At 40.1% G+C, this 22,621-nt stretch overlaps 1 protein-coding gene across 1 annotated transcript in view; it reads left to right on the top strand.

The window, feature by feature from the left end:
- Positions 1-5,158: 5,158 nt before the first annotated feature.
- The window catches only part of FBXW10B (F-box and WD repeat domain containing 10B), a 39,416-nt gene continuing 21,953 nt past the window's right edge, over positions 5,159-22,621 (top strand). Inside the window, exons 1-7 of the mRNA XM_037070949.1 lie at positions 5,159-6,005; positions 7,810-7,983; positions 9,134-9,334; positions 9,425-9,552; positions 10,338-10,460; positions 13,362-13,471; positions 14,999-15,199. Of these exons, the coding sequence (XP_036926844.1) occupies positions 5,501-6,005; positions 7,810-7,983; positions 9,134-9,334; positions 9,425-9,552; positions 10,338-10,460; positions 13,362-13,471; positions 14,999-15,199 (1,442 nt within the window). The 5' untranslated portion in view covers positions 5,159-5,500. The remainder of the gene's footprint in view (positions 6,006-7,809; positions 7,984-9,133; positions 9,335-9,424; positions 9,553-10,337; positions 10,461-13,361; positions 13,472-14,998; positions 15,200-22,621) is intronic.

Here is a 22,621-nt window from a genome sequence, read left to right as displayed (position 1 = left end):
AGTTGATATACAATATTACATTCATTTCAGGTATATAACACAGTAATATAAATGTCAAGTGACATTTATATAACTTACAAAGGGATCACTTTGCTAAATCTAGAACCCATCTGGAACCATACATAGTTATTACAATACTTTTGATTATATTCCCTATGCTGCATTTTGCATCCCCATGAGTATTCTTTAACTAACACTTTGTACTTAATTTCTATACTTTTTTTCACTCATCCCTTAACCCCCTCTCATCTAGCAACCATCAAAATGTTCTGCTTAGTTGTTTATTTTGTTTTTTAGATTCCACATAGAAGTGAATTCACCTGGCATTTGTCTTTCTCTGTCTGAATTATGTCCCTGAGCACAATACTTTCTAGGTCCATCCATGTTGTTGCAGACAGCAAGATTTTATTTGTTTTAATGAGAAGTAGAAAGGGCTTTAGAATTTGGAATAACATGTTTGGGAAATAACTATTTCCCACTTTTATCTCATTTAATCTTTGCAGCCCTGTGAGATAGATAATATTTTCTCTATTTCATGGAATGCAGCATGGAATGGTGACTCAGCAAGGTTAAATATCTCAGTCAAGGACACTCAATAATAAGTTTTGAAAGAATTGGGCCTTATATTTATTTCTGAAGTGAAGTCATATTTACAGATACTGAAACACAAGCATAACCTCTCTCAGTGGTTCTTGAAGTGTGGTTTCCTGACCAGTGGCATCAGCGCCACCAGAGAAGTTACTGAAAGGCAGATTCTTGGGCCTTATATAAGATGTACAGACTCAGGTGGGGCCCAGTACCCTCTTTTCATAAGGCCTCCCACGAATCTGTGGCCCACCTAGGTTTGAGAGTTACTGGTTACATTTTGTCTCTGTCTCCTGTTCTGCTTGTCAACTGCCAATAGCAGGCGCCTGAGAGTTTTAGCACAAACAAGAGGAGGTATTCAACTGCCCCAGGGATACACAGTCTTCTTGGATTTTTCAACCTTTTTTCAGCTAGGCTGAGAACTTTTCTGTGTTGTCTTGGTTCTCCTTGTTCATTTCCAGCCAGTGCCCTCTTTCCTACATGCTTCTTTTTCTTATTTTTTATAAAAGATTATGTATTTATTTATTTTTAGAAAGAGAGGAAGGGAAGGAAGGGAGAGAGGTAGGGAAGCATCAATGTGTGGTTGCCTCTCCAGCATCTCCCACTGGGGACCTGGCCCACAACCCAGACATGTGCCCTGACTGAGAATGAAGAAGTCGACCCTTTAATGAGAGGGCTGGAGCTCAATCCACTGAGCCACACCAGCCAGGGCTCCCACATGCTTCTTTCTGTGGACAAAGGACAAACTGGCAACCTGGAAATTCTCTGATTGCTCACGGACACAGACTTTTCTCACTTAACTTGCTCATCCAGTGTGATATCACATGATCTATGGTTTTGCTTTTTGAAGCTTGTTACCTGCAGTCATCCACAATCCAAAAACATTAAATGGAAATTTCCAGAAATGAGCAATTCATAAGTTATAAATTGGGCATCAGTTTGAGTAAAATGATGAAATTTCATGCTGTCCTGCTGCTTCCTGCCTGGGACATAAATCTTTTACCCAGAATCTCCACAAGGTACCCACTCCCTGCCTGTTAGTAACCTAGTCAATTAGTAGCCATCTTGGTTATTGGATCAGTTATCAGCTGTTTTGAGAGACAGTGATCACATAACTTTTTTTCAGTAATTGTTATAATTGTTCTATTTTACTATTTATTGTTGTGAATCATTACTGTGCCTAACTTACAAATTAAAGTTTATCACAGGTATATGTGTATAGGGAAATACATGTTAATACAAGGTTCAGTACTATTCAAGATTTTAGGTATTCACTTGGGGTCTTGGAACTGTACCTCCCACAGATAAGGGGAGACTATTTTTCTCGCATAAGTCTTCACACATTATAAAATGCTTTTTCTAAAACATCCATTCATTTGACTCTGACACCTGCCTGTGACCTGGGTTGAATTATAATTTCCATGTTACCTAAGGGGAGCAGGCTGAGAACAGAAAGTGAGTTATCCTGCTCTGCAGTGCAGCCTGATTTCATTCCACAAGCTCTTCTTCTGGACCCTGAGCCCTTCCTGACCTCCCACTGGCTGACCCAGGGCAGGTAGCTTTGGGGGAGAGCCAGAAGAACCTCCCTGCAGTGTGAGGCAGGACAGCACAGCAGGGGATGGGGAGGGGAGCAGCTGCACTTGCAGGTTTCTCTAAACCACTTAGGAAGGTAGGAAAAGAAAGTGGAGATTTGTGGCCATAAGGCAAGAAGATTCAATCAAAATCATGAACAAGGAATAACAGAAGGCGGAAAGGAAAGGTAGGGGACTGGTCTTCTGGCTGCTGGTAGCCTGGATATTTGAGGAATATCTACTTCTCAGCCCCAAAGCCTTCCTCTTAGAAAAATGTTTTTCTGCCCTGGCTGGTGTAGCTCAGTGGATTGAGCACGGGCCTGTGAATCAAAGGATCATGGTTCGATTCCCAGTCAGGGCACATGCCTGGGTTGCAGGCCAGTTCCCAGCTGGGGACCCATGAGAGTCAACCATACATTAATATTCCTCTTATTCTCTCCTTCTCTCCTTCCTTTCCCCTCTAAAGATAAATAAATAAAATCTTTTTAAAAAAAGAAAAATGTTTTTCTGTCTGATGAGACCTCTTTGCCTGCCTGCCTGCCTCTTCGAGGATCATCAATGCCACTCTTCAACCCTGGCGTATCCCATCTGGTCATCTCATTCTGCCCTTCACCAAGGCCACTTTGTAAACTCTACTGCCAGATCCCAAGTGGCTTCAACTTCCCTGGTGGAGCGAGATGAGAGGCAGTGCATACACGCTCCTGTGCATGCAAGCAAACGTACCTGTGGATGAGCCTGCCATTGCAAACTGACTCTGGTAATGATTTCCAATGCCTTTCTTTAACTGGGCCAGACCTCCAGATGTGGGCACTAGAAATGCTCGCGGCATTTAAACCTTTTGGTTTAATCTGGAGTAATAACAATAGTAACAACAACAGTAGCAGTGACATTGGTCTCATGCATTTGATATAATCCTAGAAGGTATCTGTAATTTTTTAAAGATTTTACTTATTTATCTTTAGAGGGGAAGGAAAGGAGCAAGGGAGAGAAATATCAATGTATGGTTGCTCCTTGTGCGTCCCCTGCTGGGAACCAGCCTGCAACCCAGGCATGTGCCCTGACTGGGAATTGAATTGCAGTTGTTTGGTTCACAGGCCCGCACTCAATCCACTGAGCTACAACAGCCAGGGCAGGTATCTATAATTTTTATTATCCACCTTCACCTCTGCCATCCTCATAAGTAGGGTGAAGAAACTGAGGCTTAGAGAGGCCAGATTACTTACTCAAGATTGTAGAGTTCCTAAGTAACAGAATTGGTGTTTGAACTTAGCCTTGTCTGAAGTGGAATAGTCTTGGTGTGCCTTTGATTTATTTGCAGGGCTGCCAGCACTTGCGAGGGAATTTTGGCTGTGGTGATGAGCTGGGTAGCTATGGTAGGTAGTAGATTATTATAGTAATTTTTTTCCAATTTAGTAGTGTATCTTTATTAGTTATTTTGAAAAATTTCAAACTTATAAAGCCCCAGAAGAATGTAACAATAAACACTTATATACTCTTTGCCCACATTCACCAATTATCAGCATTTTGTTACATTTGCACTTTCTCTCAGTGTACGTGTTAATGTATGTAATTTTTTTAGTGGAACCTTTTGAGAATTATTTGCAGACACTCATCCTAGATATGTCAGCACTTAAGAGTGATTTTGAATTGTTTTCTGTGCACTTCTGGCACATGGGGACATAATTGTTTCCCTCCACACAATGAAAATAAGGGCATTCTTGAGCCTTGATTCGGGTTTGCCAGAAGTGAAACCTAGAGTCCACAGAAAACATTTTGGAAATAATTAATTTAAATTTTGTAGATTTTGAAGCTGATGTAAGACAGTATCTGTCATCTCCAATGTCAGGTTTAAAGGTTTTATTTTCATCAGAATAGCTTCATTGTTCTTAATACTTACCTAGCTAACAAGTGAACTTTTGAATTAATGATATGATTTGGTATTAATAGAGTGCTACATTTTTCTATGTTATATATTGAGTCTTGACAAAAGATATGATTTGCAAATAGGATTTTTCTCTTAAAAACTGTTGGAAAACCCAGTGAGTTCTTGGTCTCTTTCTGGGTCACACCTGACAATACAAGCCCCTGGGGGAACCCCTGTTGGCCATGTGCACCCATGTGTTGGCTCTAATGGCCTAAGTTGTCTCTGGATGGATCATAAGCCAGGGCTAAAAGGTAAACATTTCAGGAAGCTGGTAAGTCATTTTTCTTTTCAAACCACACACACACACACACACACACACACACACTAATTACTTCTTTACATGCATCCCAATGTATGAACATACACACATATCAGCTTCATAGTGGACATTGTCTAGCTGCCCAGAAGAAATATCCCAATGACGATGATGATGATGATGATGACGATGACAGGCCCATAGTTAGCATTTACTGAGGGCTAAATACATACTAGGCAATCTTCTAAGTGCTTCACATGTGGTGGCTCATCTAATCCTCACTGACTTTATAAAGTAGGCACTATTGTGGTCTCAATTTCACAGAGGGAAAAACTGAAGCAGAGAAGATTAAGTAGTGTACCTGTGTTCATAGAGCTACCCCCATAAGTAAGCAGGTGGGCTAGGGTCCAACCCAGGAGTCTGGCCCAGACCTCGTATTCCTCACTCCCAAGCTGTAGCTGTATTGCCTCCCAGACACTCAGGTGGGCATGTGATTGAGGCTGGACGTCCCCCCATACTCTCTTAGACACAGTGAAAACCCTTCTACTAAGGAGTGTTTTCCTAAAGAGGCTTCTGGTTAGCATTCTGAAGCAGTTAAATAACAAATTCACATTAAACATTTGCATTTTTACTTCAATGATGAGTTAAGAAAATGAATCTAAATATATTCTGGATCATTAGGATAACTACCTTACAATCAAACAGCTATAAACATAAGAAGTTATGTCTAATTTTATATTCAGAAATATTTTAAACTCATTAATAACAATAACAGAAGCTCAATACTAGGCTCCACATATTTTTTTCCTTTAAAAGTGGTCTACATATTACTTAAATTTGATTCACACTATTCTTGTTGTTCTAGAAATGAAGTGACCACCTCTTTCAGAATATACAGCAACTGCCTTCACATAAGGAGTGCCAGGTTTAGGAGATTTACGGTAGAGCCATGTTTCCTAGGAGGTCAGTACAAAAAGCCAGACTTCTACCGGCAGTTTCTGGGAGAGATAAGCTTTCCATCCATGGTAGAGGTTAACTTTTTCTCTAGGAGATGTTTATAATAGAAAAGGCTCACTTGGGATATTTATCAGCTTCTGCTGTCCCTCTACTGTTTGGTAGAATTGACTATAGACAAGGATAAAATGAGCTGGTCAACTCGGGATCATGGCAAACCTGGAATCAAGGCTCAAGAATGCACCCTATTTTTGTTGTGAGAAGGGAAATGATTCTGTCCCCGTGTGCCAGCGGTGTGACACACGCGTCTTGGCTCAGAAGATCTTCTTTACCAAAGAGTGGTTCCGAAGGATTGGGGAGATATCTCAGAGAAGGTTTCTAGTTAGCATCCTGGAACACTTAGATAATTTATATTTGTTACACTATTTCCAAACTATCCTTCAGACCACACAGGGGAAGGATTTCATTTATAACAGGTCCAGGATCAACCTCAGCAAGAAGGAGGGGAAAATCGTGAAGTCCTCCTTGAACCAGATGTTGGATAAAACAGTAGAACAGAAGATGAGAGAGTTATTGTGCTGGTTTGGGACCGCCACCCACAAGACTAAGGCAAAATATACACTCTTGCTGCTGCAGATGTGCGACCCCAAGTTACTGCTCACGGCTGCTGCTGTCACCAGGGTCCTGTTTCAGAGACAGCAGAACAATATTTCAGGTACACAGGCCATGCGGGGAGACTGAAGGGTCCCAGAGACCAGGAAGCCAGGCCCCAGAGACCGGAGGTGTGGACAAACTGAGGTAGATAGGGACTTCCCAGAAGGCAGGAAAGAGTTCTTTGCCATGACACCTGATCCTGTTTACCAAAGGAGAAATTGCTGAATGTGACTTCCTTCTTAAAAATTGTCAAATGACAAATGCAGAAGGATGTATAGAACTTTTAACTGTCAAGCATTTAAAATGTATTTCTTTATTCCTTTGACTCAGAAATGTCTATGTCCCTATTAAGGCTGGTGTGGTGCAAGATCAGTGGACTAGAGATTGGACTGGCCTTGGGAGTGTGGTAAGGGGAAAGCTATTGAATTGTCTTGGCCTTCACCTTACACTGCACAGAAACCAGGCCAAACAGGTAAAAATTTAGGGCTTTTTCCCCAATTCATTCCACCATATTCCTTGCTTGCATATAAAGACCAGCCTTGAAGTGGAGTTTATCCAAAGCTGGAGAAAACAAAAGGGCCAAGTCAGACAAGCACTGTAGTTCTCACATTTTAGCTTGTATGTGAATCCCCAAGAGGGCTTATGAAATCCCAGATGGCTGGGCTTGCTCAGGCCTCCTGACTCAGCAGGCCTAACAAGTGGTGTCTCTAACAAGCTCCCAGCTGATTTTGAGGTTGCTGGTTGGCACTTCACTTTGAGAGCCATGGATCTAGGGTGTTGGTGAAAAGATCTTGGAAATGTTTAGCCTGCTCAATCAGGGAAGCAAAAAACAAAAAAGCAGACAGGAGGCAAGAGATAGAGGATTCCACAAGGATCTAGGAATGGAAGGCCCATTGTGGGGAGGTGCAGGTTTGGGGGGAGCAGGTAGGAGAAGGCTAAGGGGGGAGTGTCAGATGGAGGAGTTTCAGAGTCTGAGGTCCTGAAGGCTGAGTATTCTTAATGCCCATGAGACCTGATCTGTGGGTATAGTTGTAGACTAATGGAATCCCAAACAACTTTAAAGCTAGATGACCTATGGGCCAATTGGATCCCAATATATGGCACTTGACTTATTTGGTGCATTATAGAGGTAAAAAGCCAATAATCTGGAATGAAGGGATGGTGAAAAAAATTAGATTCTCCTACAAATATGTTAGAGGTCAGCCAGGCCAGCTCTTTAATGTTATAGATAAGGAACTCAATGTTCAGGGAATCTGAATGACTTGAACAAGGCCATCCAGCAAGGGGGTTGAGAACCAGGACTACCCTCCTGAACACCTCCCACAGTGCAGTGCTGGTGGGGCCAGGCTGTAGCAGGCTTGGCTTTCTCACACATACTCATTGTTCCATGGGTCTCTCTCAAAAGCTTTCCTCATTCTCCACAGGAATAAGCTACTTACATTAGAGTTGGGTCCATTTATAGGTTATGCAGCTTTCTTCCTTCTAAGGAAGCTTCTCTCTTAAAACGCTGAATTTTCTGTTTTGACCAAAGAGTAGTTATGCATATCATTGAATAAAATTAAGCCATAGCTTCAGAAGAGCCTTCCATCTTCCAGCTCTCGTCCGCAACTCTCCCATGCTCTCTCCTGTATGGAGAGATCTGATCAACTTTGCATTGTAGGTGAGCTGGCGAAATCTATTTAGGGAGTTTCTGTGATTTTTTGTGTAGAAATTCAGAAGCCCCAAAGGAAAACAGACATAACTGGTCTGGCCCATTTTGTTCAGAATTAAAAGATGCAAGTAGAAATTAAACCATTTACCTGTGTCTCTTTCTTTTCCACACACCTGCTTAAAGAACAACCTTGTCTCGATCTTTTGTTTTTCAGGGCTTGATCAAGATTTCAACCACATTTTCTTCCCTGAAAAAGACTACAACCATCAGTTTGATACTTCACATGTCTACTGGGCAGCCAGAAACAAGAACACATCCTTCCCTCTGTTCAAAATTTCAGGAAAAGAAAGTACATTTGAGAAGGTTGGGAGGGGAGCATTGAATACTGGTAAGTCAGCTTGCAGTGAGAAAGTCAACAGATATGAGACTGGGAAGTCTCAATGGAGGTGGAAGGGCTGAGACAGCAATAGCATCTGGAGATGACAGCTTTGGGGAATTAGCATTCATGTTTCACCTGTGGTGTGTTGGACTCACTGATATTTGTTCTCTCATTTAATTGCACATCTGGAAAGGGAAGAAGCAAGGACAAAATCACTCAGGATGACCCAACGGCTGTGCTTTCACCTTTCCAGTGTTGTGCTGTTGAGGGACACCTGAAAACAGAAATCAGAAAGGAAGCTGTTGTCGAGGGCTTCTTTGGAAGTCTCCCTCTGTCCCAGGCCACAGTCTCTTGTCTAGCCCCTGACCTGTGGCACAGCGGGCACCCCTAGAATTGAATCCACTCTTTTTTAAAAACTCAGGGGCTATTTTTGCAGCATTGGATTCCTTGAAGAGGAAATGAATAGTGGAGAATTTGGACCCTGACCTCAAGGCCATCCTAAATTGGTTTTCAAAAGCAAGATGTATACATGAAACAGTGAGAGGAAACACAACACCCAGGTTCTAAAACATTTTCTCTATAGAAAATGTCAAATTCAAAAAGTAGGACAGTATAATAACCATTCAAATAACCATCACCTCACTTCAATAATTAACAGAAAAACAAAAAGCATTGCATGATAGTTGGATTTCTAACCTCTCTTGAAAACTCAGATGGTCTGCAAGGTTGAGCTCTACAAGCTCCCATGGCAATAATTAGCAGCAGCTGAGTGACAACTGGCCTCTTCAGGTGGGAAGTGAACCCTTTATCATGTCCCATTGTTCCTTACTGTTTGCACCACCCACCGCCCTATTCTTATTTCACCCATGCCTCTCTTTTAAAATTGTTTAAAGTACTTTCCTGTCAGGGCATTTTAAAGGAAATTCTGGACACCATGGCATTTCACCTGCACAGGGCAGGCTTTGAGGCTACAGACATATCCTTGAGTTAAGAAGGCTGAAAAGTGCTCATATGTTTGGCTATGGCGTTTCTATTTTCATTTTGGCAGGAAATAAGTGACAAAATTCAGTAGCCTGAGAGCAGGCTCTGATGAGCTCTACTGGCTTGGAGTTTCCACAGAGACAAATCAACCATGCACCTTTCTCTGGCTTCATTCTAGAGGGACAATGGAAATGTTCGCTCCAGTGTATTTCTGAGATGAATAGGCTATTTCCCAAAAAAGCAGACATGCACAAGACAGGGTGCACCCCCTCTGATCTGTTGGTTGACCTGGATGCTGTCAGAGACCTGTCTTCTGGAGTCAGCAAATACCAGGACTTCATCCGTCACCTGCCCATCCACCTCTCCAAGTATATTCTAAGTATGCTGGGCTGTACTGGAGGACTTCTCAAGAGCCCGCCCATTGCAACCCAGTTTGAAGGTTCCAATGTTTATCTTTTTATTCCCTCAGGTATGCTCGATAAAAGCAGCCTGAACAGATGCACCTCTGTGAGCCAGCACTGGGCTTCATTGGTGCAGCAAGTCAAGATGGACCTGTCCATGCACACGTTCATCCAGAACCAGATTATCTTACTGCAGGTACTTCCTGCCTGGGAGGGGTGGCCTGGAGACCTGTTTCCTCACTGAGGCTAGCCTGGCTGTGAGCCTTCCAGTCCACTTGGAAGACCTTTAGTGGGCCTCCTGCTCCTCGTTTGCTGCTTCATAGGTTTTAGCAGCCATCTCCTTTTTGGGTGGACTCTCCATTAGTCACCATTTACTATGCCATTGTCAGTGCACCCAGCAGGGACAACGTGTACAGAAACCTTTTAGGAAGAGAAAGGCAGAGTCTGGTGAAAATTCACAAAGCAGGGAACCCTTCCCCATTCCCACACCAAGAGCTGCATTGTGGTTTATGGAACCAGAAAGCCATTAGTATGTTTCTAGGTCAGCCTGACATAGTACACAGATGTTTAAAAGGCTACAAAGTCTATTTTTAGGTTAAAACACAATTTTCCATGGTAGTAGCCCATTTCTGGCATTTTTATGTGTACTTCTTGCCTGAATCCTAACTTGAGTCATGGATTCTTGGTAGCTGGGACTTTCCCAGTAGAGATCAGTGAGAGAAGAGGGCAAGAGGCAAGCATGGTGAGGCTGGCTGCAGTCTGAAAAGCTAGAAATGACTGGCCATGTCTTTCTGGTCTTGGTCCAGATTTCTGGCATTGTTATTCCCTAATGCCAGTCTATGTACCTACTGGCCTACCTGGCCAGGCCCAGGCCTTCCATAGCCAGAGCTTGCCCATATTTCATATTTGCTGAGCACTAGTTTCCCCTCAAGTTGGAGAATAGAAGCCAAGAGTAGCCATTTTCTGTTTTTCACCTCCCAGGGGTCCTACACAAGGGGAATAGATCCTAATTATGCCAGCAAGCTTCATATCCCAGTTCCTAAAATAACAGATGATGGAAAGCGCATGCGTGTGAAAAATCAGAAATGGAAACTGAGAACAAAGGTGGGTTCTGCTGACATCAGGGCAAGTCACTGTGAGTGTTACACTGTTATTGGCCATTGGAGGCTGAAGTTCAGGCTCATTCCTCACATAAGAGTGTAGGACATGGGAGGACATAAGATATAGCATATGGATGTAGGATACTCTGTTACGGATATAAAGTTACTAAGAGGAGGTGACATTCCTTAAGGGAGACCAGAGTTCTGTGCTACATGTTCTTAAGTATATCACTTTCTTTTGTTAAGCCTTAAATGCTTCACCTGTTAAACAGGTGGATTGATTTTGTTGTCTTCTTACTGTTTGCCCTTACTTCAAATCCCATGGCCATGTCCTACATCCGTGGCACCAAGTCACCTGGTGGGGCACTCAGAACCAGGATCATGTCAGTAATAAATGAGCTTTTCCTCCACACCCAACAGTCCATGCATCTAGAGGCTGCTAGAGCCATGGCCTTTGGATAAGAGGCCATGAGAGGAGGGCAGGGCCAGTCCAGAATGTCCAGGGTCCAGGATGAATTAAGCTTTCTCACTTTTCACTTCCAGGTTCATTCTGACTCTGGGATGGAAGGGGATAGTTACTCAACCACAGGCCTTGCCACCAGATCTTGAGCAATATTGAAGAGTAGGTGGAAGGCTCTGAACTCTACGATCTGCCTGTCTAGGCATAGTTCATTTCTAAAACCATTAGATTCCTGCTTCCTACTCTTTGCTCAAGAACGTTCTATTTTGAGGCTATTCAATGGGCCCCCAAGGAATGCTTAATGAAAGGTGGCCATTAAGTACTGACTGTGGCTTCTGATAACAAAACTGTGCAATATAAGTTATAATTGGAGAAATAGAGGCATCCAGAGAAACCATTTAGTTCATACGTCTGTAGAGGCCAGACAGATCCCATGAATGAGGGAGGTTGGTGGTGTGAATGGTAAAGAACGATGGGACTGTGGTGAATTAAAGGGCTCACTTCCCATCTGGAGCTCAACCTCTCAGACCATCTGAGCTTTCAAAAGAGGTTAGAAATCTGAATTATTGTGCAACACTCTTTGCTTTTCTTAAATGCTGGCAACCAGTGGAAAAAAACACTTAAAAAAACTATGCAGGACCAAGGAAAACATTTGTTTACCTCATGGAACCAGAATTTTTTTCATCTTTGAGTTGGCCTATTTACTCAGAAAAAGAAACTGAGGCACAGAGAGTTTCAGATTTGTAGTCAGTAAAGTGATAGAGAACAAGTTAAATGCTGACCTGCTCATTTCAAACCTGTTGCTCTGTTAAGTATAGTGAAACAAGCACATTTCTTCCTTTGGTGATGTGGCTACAATCATCTGACAAAAGAGGACTACCAGGCAGTTTTTAATATTTTAGAAATGTATAACTTAAGAACAGAGAGAGAAACAGGTAACATGGGATGGAAACCAGAAGAGAACACATGAAGCAGCAAGACTAAGAAGTTAAGGGGTCTGCTAGGAAAAGGTGGAGGTCAGTACTTCTGAGTAATGCTGATTGTAATGGGTACTGAGCTCAGTGTGCCAGGCATGGTGCCAAGGGTTTGTATACATTCCATACTTTATCCCCACCATAGGTTGGGTAGAGAGCATCACTCCCAGTTTATTAATGTGGAAATGAAAGCCATGATGTTAGAAAACTTGCCCAAATTCTTGTAGTAGGTCAGTGGCACAGTTGGAATTTGAACTTAGATCTTGTTCTTCTCAATGACTCTACCATGATGCTTCTAGACTCTTTAAACTGAATTGATGAGCAAGAGCCAAGAATTCCAGCCTGGGCTGTGGGAAGCCAGGGAAGCCTCTTTAAATTCAAGGCAGAATATCAGAGCTACTTGCACTCTGGAGTGGAGAGACTTCTAGGTGGATATCACCACTTTGTAGGAGATTAAGATGGAGAGTGAGCTGAGGAAAGCAGGTATGCTGAAGAAGGGTCTAGAGGCATGGTGGTAGTTAAGGTTTGGAAGGAGACTTAGGAAGAGATATGTCCAGGAAGACTCCCAGATGCAAACATGAGGGTGTGGACTTCTTTGCTTTCATGATAAACTTATTCTGGTTTTTGTTTGTTTGTTTCTTGGTAGTATGATTATTATTTTCTGCTGTTGGAGGGTGAAGAGTATGGCTGGGAAGAAAAGTGAAACTAGGAGTCCAGTCGGGTCATCTATGGCAGAATTTAGCATGCCTGGCATGCCATAGCTGCTCAGAAAGTGTGGGATTAAAGGCTAGAGAGAGGGAAAGAGGAAGGGAAGGAGGATGAAGGAAGGGTGGAAAGAAGGAAGGGAGGAAGGAAGAATTGAAAAGGGAAAGCAAGCACTTCTGTTGAGATTTGATATATTGATTTCTCCTTTTTGAGGCTCAGATACCTCATCCATAAAATGATGAGACTACTTTGTGGGTAAATGATGTACTTAGTGAGGCTGCAGTAAGGAGATATTAAGGTTGCAGATGCGTGAAAACTTTTAAGTGCAAGTGCATATAGTGTGTAGCAGTAATTTCACATATGGCCAGAGTATACTTGTACTGTCAGATTCCTCAATGTAAATGTAAAAGCCCCTCTTCTGTGAAGTAGTTGGTCAAAGGGCACCTGTAACTTTAGTTGTGAGCACAACGTTTGTGAGCTCATTTTTAGAAAAGTTGTGCTATCAGGGACATTGAAAGTTCATGGAATCAGGACACACAGGAAACAGAAAGAGGTGGAAGAAGAATTAGGACTCTGGACTCAACATTTTTTAACTCATAGATTACTTTAGTACCGGCTCACTGGCCCCTCTGCATCAGCACCATGGCAACAGCCACAGCCTAATGAGGAAGAATCCATGGGCCCTTGTGTCCTGACCAGGGGAGACTCTAGGGTGTGTGTGGGTAAAGTGGCTGCCATACTCTGACTCCAAGCATCTCTTTATTAGAATGACTACAACCTGTGGACAGCATACCAGAACCAGGAAACACAGCAGGTCCAGATGGAGGAGAGAAATGTCTTCTGTGGGACTTACAATATCCGTATTCTTTCTGACACGTAGGTACTAAGGTCTGAATCCAGATCTTCAGAGACCCTGAATTACTCCCACTGGCATCTTAAAATTCCCATGACCCTCGTTCACTTGGAAAGGGTCTAGCTCCAAACTAACATGAGAGTAGATGCTTGATTATCAACAGTGTACAGTAGACACTTCCTCTTATAAATTTCAGGTATACTAGCCAACAAACTTTTGCAAAATTTATGTGCATAAAATATTTTTGAAATATCTTTATTGTTTTATTAGAATTTTAGAAGTAATATATTCTTAGTGGGAAAAAATCCACCAAATACTGGAAAATGTATAGAGAAAAGCAAAGATCTATAATCTTGTCATCTAGAGATAACCACCATTAATATTGGTGTCTATTCTAGATTTTTTTGCATGCATAAACATATATTTTAAATAGAAATGAAGTTACCCTTTAAATATTTCTGTAATCCACTCCAGCAAAATACTGTAGATATCTTTCCATGTTAAATATGAAAATAGTGTTTATGATAACTGCATAATGTGACATCATTTGGATATGTCATAAGAAGACCCTTTAATAATTAACTTTCTGCCATACTTTAGGCCCAGGACTTCACTCTCCATTCATAAGGTTTGTGAAGACCACCCCTATTTTATTTTTTTTTTGAATGGTACTAACAAATTGCATCTTGACCAGTTCTTCAGGGAAAGACAGAAGAGTGGGGAAAATTAAATTTGAGGTATTATGAATAGTATGGTGATAAGTATTCTTTAGAAAAGAGGATGACTTGTTGAACTCAGGATGGGACAAATGCAATGAGGACAAAATTGCTCATATTTAGAGTGACAATACATCACATTTTACTGAAACATTACTGCTTTACTTGGTGATCTGGGAGTAATTGATGTGTCCCCTTTCACAGTAAAAATGTTTGAACAATAAATCATTTGGTCATCCTGCTCATATTTTATCTATTTGCTAATGATATAATTACTGGAAAATTAATGCAACTCACCTTGCTTTATTGGACTGCAAGCTCATTGAGGGCAAGGTCCACATACTACTTACCTTGGTATTTCCCTTGGTTCCTATAAGCACAGGACTTTGAACTTAATATGTGGTCATTGGATACTGGTTTAAAAAAAAAAAGAAAGAAAAAACCAGTGGTATGTACCATGGGTATAGGGCTTTCCAGCTGTGTTCCTCTGAGGTTTCCCATGAAAAAAGTTTTCTGTGGTCAAATAAGTTTGGGAAATGTTGTTCTCTCTGTTCTATCTTGGGGATCTATCGTATATTAATTAGCAGAAGTTTTTGAGTGGGTTGCCTTTTGTCTTTAGGTTTTAAATTTACTCAAAATTGATTTTTTATTATGGTATGAGACAGGGCTCTATTGGGCTCTGTTAATACTAGGCCTTGTCTTCTACTAGTTTCTGCGTTGGAAGGCCTTGAGTTTTCTGTTTCGTCTGCTGTGAAAGCCACCACGCTAAGTGAGTTCCATGCAGGGCACTAACTTTTTTTTTTCACAGACCACCCTTTTCCCCTGGCAACTCAGGTGGGACAGAAACAGAATCATCCACTATTCTGGGGGAGATTTGGTAGCTGTGTCATCCAATCGGAAGATCCAGCTCCTGGACATCCTACAAGTGAAGGAGGCACCCATCGCGTTCCGGGGCCACGCTGGCAGCGTCCGTGCTCTGTTCTTGTGTGAGCAGGAGAACTTCCTCCTGAGCGGCAGTTACGACCTGAGTATCAGGTGAGTGGTCCAAGGAGTCTGTGGTTTCCTCACCCTGCCCAGCACCTGGTGGAAGAAGCACGCACACTTTTTCCTTTTCAGATTTATTGGCAAGCTATCCTACGTGATACTAACTTCTAGGATAACCCACAACATTTTTCTTTTTTGGCAAGGTAAAAACCAAAAATTTGTATATCATTTAAAGTTTGAATGAGATAGATTTATAACAATTATTGAATCTGTTTTCTAGTTGAAGACTGAGTCAAAAGGTATCTTTTTAGCATTCTATAGATGAAGGCAAAATTTATATTTGTTTTCATAGATTCCTTCATGGGAAAGTAGTTCTTGTAGGTATGAAATACAAAGTAGAAGCAAAATAATGTTTGAAGTGTACATATACCTTTATTTTTAAAGAATATAATAAACAACCATGTACTTATTACTCAGGCAAAAAAAATAACACATTATCATTCTCCAAGTCTTACTATGTGCCTTTCCCTTACTGCTTCTTTCTTCTCTCAACTAGAGGTAATGTTACCCTAAATTTTATACTAATTATTCCTTTGTATTTTTATAGATTTCTTTATAATTTTTCTTTTTATGTATCTCCAAATTTATTTATTATGTTTGTCCATTTTTGGACTCAACATAAATGGAACCGTGTTTTAAATATTCATGTGGACTTGATTCTTGCACTAAACTATGATGTTGAGATTCATCCATATGATGTAGGTAGCAGTACTTTATTTATTTTCACTGAGATACAGCATTTTATCGGATTAATGTATCTTAACTCATTTGTTTATTCTTTTGTTAATGGATATGTGCATTATTTCTAGTCTTTTTTATTATTTCAGGGAGTGCTGCTATAGATGTTCTTGGATTTGTCTCTGGGTGCCTGTGTATATAAGTTTTCAGAAAAACATTGACATATAACATTTTAGTTTTAGATGTACAGCAGAGTGATTTGACATATGTATATATTGCAAATGATTACCACAATAAGTGTAGTTATATCTATTACCACACAGTTATACTTTTTTTTTGTTGTGATGAGAACTTTCAAGATCTCTCTTAGCAACTTTCACATATATGACACAGTCTTGTTAATTGTAGTGTGGATTTTTTAAAGGTATATTCTTAGTAGTGAAATTTCTAAGTAGGAGTATTAAATTATTTACCAAAATGCTTGTATTTACTTACAATTCCATGGGCAGGGTGTGAGAACCCCTTCTTATAAATCCTCAACAGTATTGGCAGTGTTAAACATTTTTGCAGATGTGATGGGTATTCCATAAATCTTCATTGTATTTTCAATTTTCACTTTCTTGATTACTAATGAGGTTTAACCCTTTGTCATATGTGTATTAATCAGGGTAATACATATATATACACACATATATAAATTACAGTGGAGTAGATCATGAGATTATGGAGTTCTGAAAAAATAGCATCTGTGGGTAGTATGGGAGAGGAACCCTGCCAGCTGCCCTTTCAGTTCTCCCCCTAAAGCCATAGAGCCAAGAGATTAGGTCCTAATCTCTTGAAGGACTCTCTCACCCACTGTGAGGCATGCCCCCTCTGCTGGAGCCTGGGGTTAGTGGCTGTGAACAAGATTTTGTGTGTTGGCCCTTTGAGAGCATGTCTTGTTTTTTCCTGGCAGACAGAATCCCTGCTGATTTTCACAGCCAGATATCATGTGGGCTCCTCTTCCTGGCACTGGTGCTGTGGGCCAAAGAGCCTAGCATGGGATTGAGACACCATGTTCCTAAGGTGGGACTTTTGCAACTGAGATATTCTTCCCGATTCTCAGCTGCCAAACGTGGGTGCAGTGTTAGCCCTTTTTTCATTTATGCCTTTCCTGCCAGTCTCCATGTGCCTTCTTCCAGTTTGGTCTTGGGAGGAGGTGAGTGTAACTTCCACCTACTTCCCACTATCTTGGATCTCCTAAAAATTCTCAACATCAATGTAAAAAATATCAGTTTATTCAGTTTTTCTTTTTTCAGTCTTGTGTCTGTGATTCTTCCCAACTCTAGGAGACAAAGTTATTGTTAAACATTTTTCTATTAACTTTATATTTAAGTTCTTCACTCTATTCTCAGTCAGATTTTATATGTAGTATTCAAAATTTCAGGTAGAATTTCTATTTTATTTATTTATTTTTAAACAAATTGAGCAGTTTCCCCCACAGCAACTATTAAATAACCTGAAATTCCCTCCATTGATTTATGGTGTCATTTTTTTCACATGCTGATTTCCTATATGTAGGTATTTATTTAGACATTTAAGAATGTCTCGGTGAGCTCTCTATTCTAGACCATTGGTTTGTTTTCTCTCTTTTTTTGTAACTAATTTTTTTTTACATTTTAAAGATAATTTCTATAGAGCAGTTTTAGGTTCACAGCAGATTTGAGGGGAAGGTACTAAGATTCCCTGTATGTTCCTCACCCTCATGCAGGAATGGGCTTCCCTGTTATCAACAGCCTCCAGCAGAGTTGTGCATTTGATGAACCTACACTGACGCATTGTAATCACCCAAAGTTCATAGTTTACCTTAGGGTTTACTGTTGGTGTGGTACATTCCATGAATTTTGATGAATATATAATGACTTGTATCCATCATTATAGTATCATACAGGATATTTTTACTACCCTAAAAATCCTTATGATCTACCTATTTATCCTTCCTTCTTTCCCCAATACCTGGAAACAACTGACATTTTTAATCTCCATAGCTTTCCTATTCCAGATTATTCAATAGTTGGAACCATATAGTATGTAGCCTTTCCAGATTTGTCTCTTTCACCTAATAATATGCATTTAAGGTTCCTCAATGTCTTTTCATGGCTTGACATATAATACCCCTTTCACACTGAATAATATCCCATTGTCTGGACATACCACAGTTTGTTTATTCATTCTTCTACTGCAGGACATCTTGATTGCATTTGAGTTTGGGCAATTATGAATAACACTGCTATACATATCTCTGCGTAGGTGTCTGTATGGATATAAGTTGTAAACTCCTTTGAGTAAATACTAAGCAGCATGACTGCTGGATCATGTGGTAAAAGCATGTTTAGTTTCATAAGAAACCACCAAGTGTCTTCCAAGGTGGCTGTCTCATTCTGCAGCTCCATCAGTGACAAATGAGAATTCCTATTGCTTCACATCCTCACTGGCATTTGGTGTTGTCAGTATTCTGGACAACATTTGGGCTATTCTTAACAGGCTTGTAGTGGTATCTCATTGTTGTTTTAATTTGTATTTCCCTGATTGCCTATGATGTGGAACATCATTTCATGTGTTCATTTGCCATTCATATATTTTCTCTGATGAGGTGTCTGTTAAGATCTTTGATTCATTATTTGAATTACTCATTTCTTTATTGTTTGAATTACTTGTTTCTTTTATTCTTTAAAAAATTTTTAAATTCATTTAATTATTTTTCAAGTACAGTTTTCTGTCCATTACTCCCATCCCATTATAAAAACTCTTAAAAGGGGTTTTATATATTTTGGATAATACTCCTTGATCAAATGTGTTTTTTGCAAATATTTTCTTTCCATTTATGGCTTGTCTTCTCATTTTCTTGATATTATCTTATGCAGAGCAGACATTTTTAATTTTAATAGAGTACGTACTATCAAATGATTCTTTCATTGGTCATATCTTTGTTGGTGTACCTAAAAAAGTCATTGCCATACACAACATCATCTAGTGTTCTCCTAAGCTATCTTTTAGAAGTATTATAGTTTGGGGTTTCACATTTAAATTTATGATCATTTTGAGTTAATTCTGCTGTAAGATGAAGTGTGTAAGGTCTGTGTCTAAATTCAGTTTTTAGCATGTGGATGTCCAGTTGTTCCAGCATCTTTATTGAAAAGACTCTTGTAATTCCACTGAATAGGCTTTGCAATCAGTTGATTATATTTATGGGGATCTCTTTCTGAGCTCTCTTCTTTTCCATTGATGTACTTATTTTTTTCACCAATACCACAGTGTCTTAAATTATGGTAGCTTTATACTAAGTCTCTTTTAAAAATAATTTTTAATTTTCCAATTATGGTTGATGTACCCTATTGTATTAGTTTCAGGTATTTAACCTAGTGACTAAACATTTACATAACTTATAAAGAGATCACCCTAATAAATCTAGTACCCATGTGACACCATACATAGTTATTATAATATTATTGACTATATTCCCTATGCTGTATTTTACATCCTCATGACTATTCTGTAACTATCAGTTTGTACTTCTTAATTTCTTTATCTTTTCTCACCCATCCCCCAACCACCTTCCATCTGGCTACCACTGAAATATTCGCTGTATCTATGAGTCTGTTTCTGTTCTGTTTATTTTGTTTTTTAAATTCCACATATATGTGAATCATCTGGCATTTTTCTTCCTCTGTCTGACTTATTTCACCTAGCACAATACCCCCTAGGTCCATTCATGTTGTTTCAGATGGCAACATTTCATTTCTTTTTTATGGTTGAGTTATATTCCACTGTATATGTGCACCACTTCTTCTATGTCCATTTGTCTATTGATGAACACTTAGTTTATCTTGGCTGCTGTAAATAACACTGCCGTGAATATATGCATGTATATGCCTTTTTGATTTAGTCTTTTGAATTTTTTCAGATAAATACCCAGAAGTGAAATTGCTGGGTTCTTCTTTGTCTCTCCTTCAATTATAGCCTTTTTTAAAGTCTATTTTGTCTGGTGTAAGTATTGCTACCCCCAGCTTTGTGTGTGTGTGTGTGTTTGTTTCCATTTTCATAAAATATCTTTTTCTATCCCTTTACTTTCAGTCTGTGTTTTTCTTTAATCTGAAGTAAGTTTTTTGTAGACAGCATATGAAAGGGTCTTGTTTTGTTATTCATTCAGCCACCAGGTATCTTTTGACTGAAGCATTTAATTCATTTAAAGTAATTGTTGATAGATATGTATTTATTGCCATTTTATTATTCATACTTTTAACTTCTTATTTTTTTCTCCTCCTACTTTTTTCCTAAGAAGATTCTTTAAAATTTCTTGTAGTGCTGGTTTGGTGATGATTAGCTCTTTTAGCTTTTTCTTATCTGGGAAACTCTTTATCTGCCCTTTAATTCTAAATAATAGCTTTGCTGGGTACAGTAATCTAGGTTGAAGGTCCTTGCTTTTCATCACTTTGAATATTTTCTGCCAATATGGCCTGCAAAGTTTCTATTGAGAAATCAGCTGACAGTAGTTAACTAACTGCTTTTCAGATTCTCTCTTTTGTCTTTAACCTTATACATTTTAATTATGATGTGTCTTGGTGATGGCCTATGTGGGTTCATCTTGTTTGGGATTCTCTGCACTTCCCGGACTTGAATTTTTTTATCATTTTTTCAAATAGACTTTCAATTTCTTGCTCTCTCTCTTCTCCTTCCAGCTCTCCCATGATGTGAATGTTGGTTCACTTCAAGTTGTCTCAGAGGCTCCTTAAACTATCTTCATTTTTTTTGGATTCTTGTTCCTTTTTGTTGTTTTCATTGGATGTTTTCTGTTTCCTTAACTTCCAAATCACTGATTTGATTCTCTGCTTCATCTATTCTACTGTTGATCCCCCTATAATGTATTCTTCATTTCCTTTATTGTACTCTTCATTTATAACTGGTCCTTTTCATGCTTTCTATCTCCATTTTTAAGTTTGCTATGTGTTTTTGGACTCGTTAAGTACTCATTAAGATCATCTACTCCACCCATAAGTTCATTGAACATTCTTATAACCAGTGTTTTGGACTCTGCATCTGATAGATTGCTTATCTTTATTTTGTTTAGCTCTTTTTCTGGAGTTTTGTCCTGTTCTTTCATTTAGGACACTTTTCTTTGTCTCCTCACTTTGATTGATTCCTTGTATTTGTTTCCATGTTTTAGGTAGAGCTGCTATGTCTCCCGGTCTTGGTAGAGTGGCCTAATGTAGTAGGTGTTCTGCAGGGCTTAGTGGTACAGCCCCCTTGGTGACCTGAGATGGGTACTCCAGGTGCGCCCTCTATATGGGCCGTGTACACCCTCCTGTTGTAGTTAAGTTTTGATTGCTGTTGGCATGTCAACAGGAAATTAACCTCAGGCCAATCTCCTGTGAGGGCTGGCTGTGACTGTGGAGGATCTGCTGTGCAGAGGCTAACTCCATGGAGCAAGATTCATGAGTATGTCTTAAGTGTGCCACTAGCAGAAGTTGGTTGTTGTTAAGGCATGGTCTGAAGCTGTCTACCATGTTCACTGTCTCTGAAGCCTCCTAGGGGGTTCAGGCTAAGGTCAGCCAATGGCTGTGCCCAGACCAAGACCACCCTGCCTGAGTCACAAAGCAATATGCACTTGGCTGGTACTTGTGCTAGTCTTAGAGGTGCCTGGGAGAGGAAAAGCTGTGAACCAAGGCCTCCTACTGCTAGTGACAATCAGGTGCCATTTTAAAAAAGGTATGGGGTACCCTGAGTTTACATGTTTCTTTTTTGAGAGATTTTAGGAAAGTCCACAGAATTGGCTAACACAGGCCATTTGTATGGAAAAGCCCCTGGAAATGGCTTGGGTGGTTCTGCAATACAGGTGGGGCATGGTTCTAGGGAATCACTAGGGAAGGGTGAGCAGTATTTGCCAGGTTGATGGAGATTCAGATATGGTGCTTCCTACCAGCTGTGTGGGGGTGAAGACTCAGCAAAGGAATAATGGCCTCTGCCAGCACTTCTGTCTGGAAGAAAGCTGTCCCTCTATCCCTCACCCTAATGGCAGACAATGTAGTTCTTCTTGATCTGTCCTAGGCCCCATCTGAGCTTTTTCCCCAGTGCTGGAGCTCAGAGTGAGTGAGACCAAGTATGTCCATGCATGAAACCTTTAAGAGGAATGCCTGAGACTCTGGAAGCCCTCCATCTCACTCAGTCACAATCCACACTGGTTTTTACCACCAGAAGTTATAGGGACCTGTCTTTTGGTCACTGAAACAATGGCCTTGGGGACCTGGTGTGGACCTGAGAACCCTCCTTGGGAACGGGAATGGCTTTTTCTTTATATTCTAAGTTATAGGACTTCCATTTAGCTGGATTTCAAGCAGTTTTGAGTGATGGTTGTTCTGTAGTTTAATTTTGATTTTAATGTGGTTGTGGGAGTGACCCTGCTATCTTGACCAGGAGCCCTGCTTTATAGTAAGTCTTTAAATTGGATAGTGTCAGTTCTCCAACTTTGTTTCCTGCTTTGGTATTGTGCTGGCCACTCTGAGTCTGATGTCTTTCCATATAAACTTTAGCAAAATTTGTCTATATCCAGAGAATAACTTGCTGGGATTTTGATTTGGCCCACCTTGATTTTCAAATTTTTATTTGTTTATAGTTATTCATTTGGAGAATATTTTTATATCATGCTTCTGGCAATATGCTTAGCTATGGTATATAGTTTTTGAATTATTAGTGTAAGTT

Source organism: Sturnira hondurensis, unplaced genomic scaffold, assembly GCF_014824575.4.
Source record: "Sturnira hondurensis isolate 20B ecotype Veracruz unplaced genomic scaffold, ASM1482457v3 Scaffold0019186, whole genome shotgun sequence".
NCBI lineage: Eukaryota > Metazoa > Chordata > Mammalia > Chiroptera > Phyllostomidae > Sturnira > Sturnira hondurensis.
Note: the sequence above shows the minus strand (reverse complement) of the source record. Positions and strands in the feature narration are given on the sequence as shown.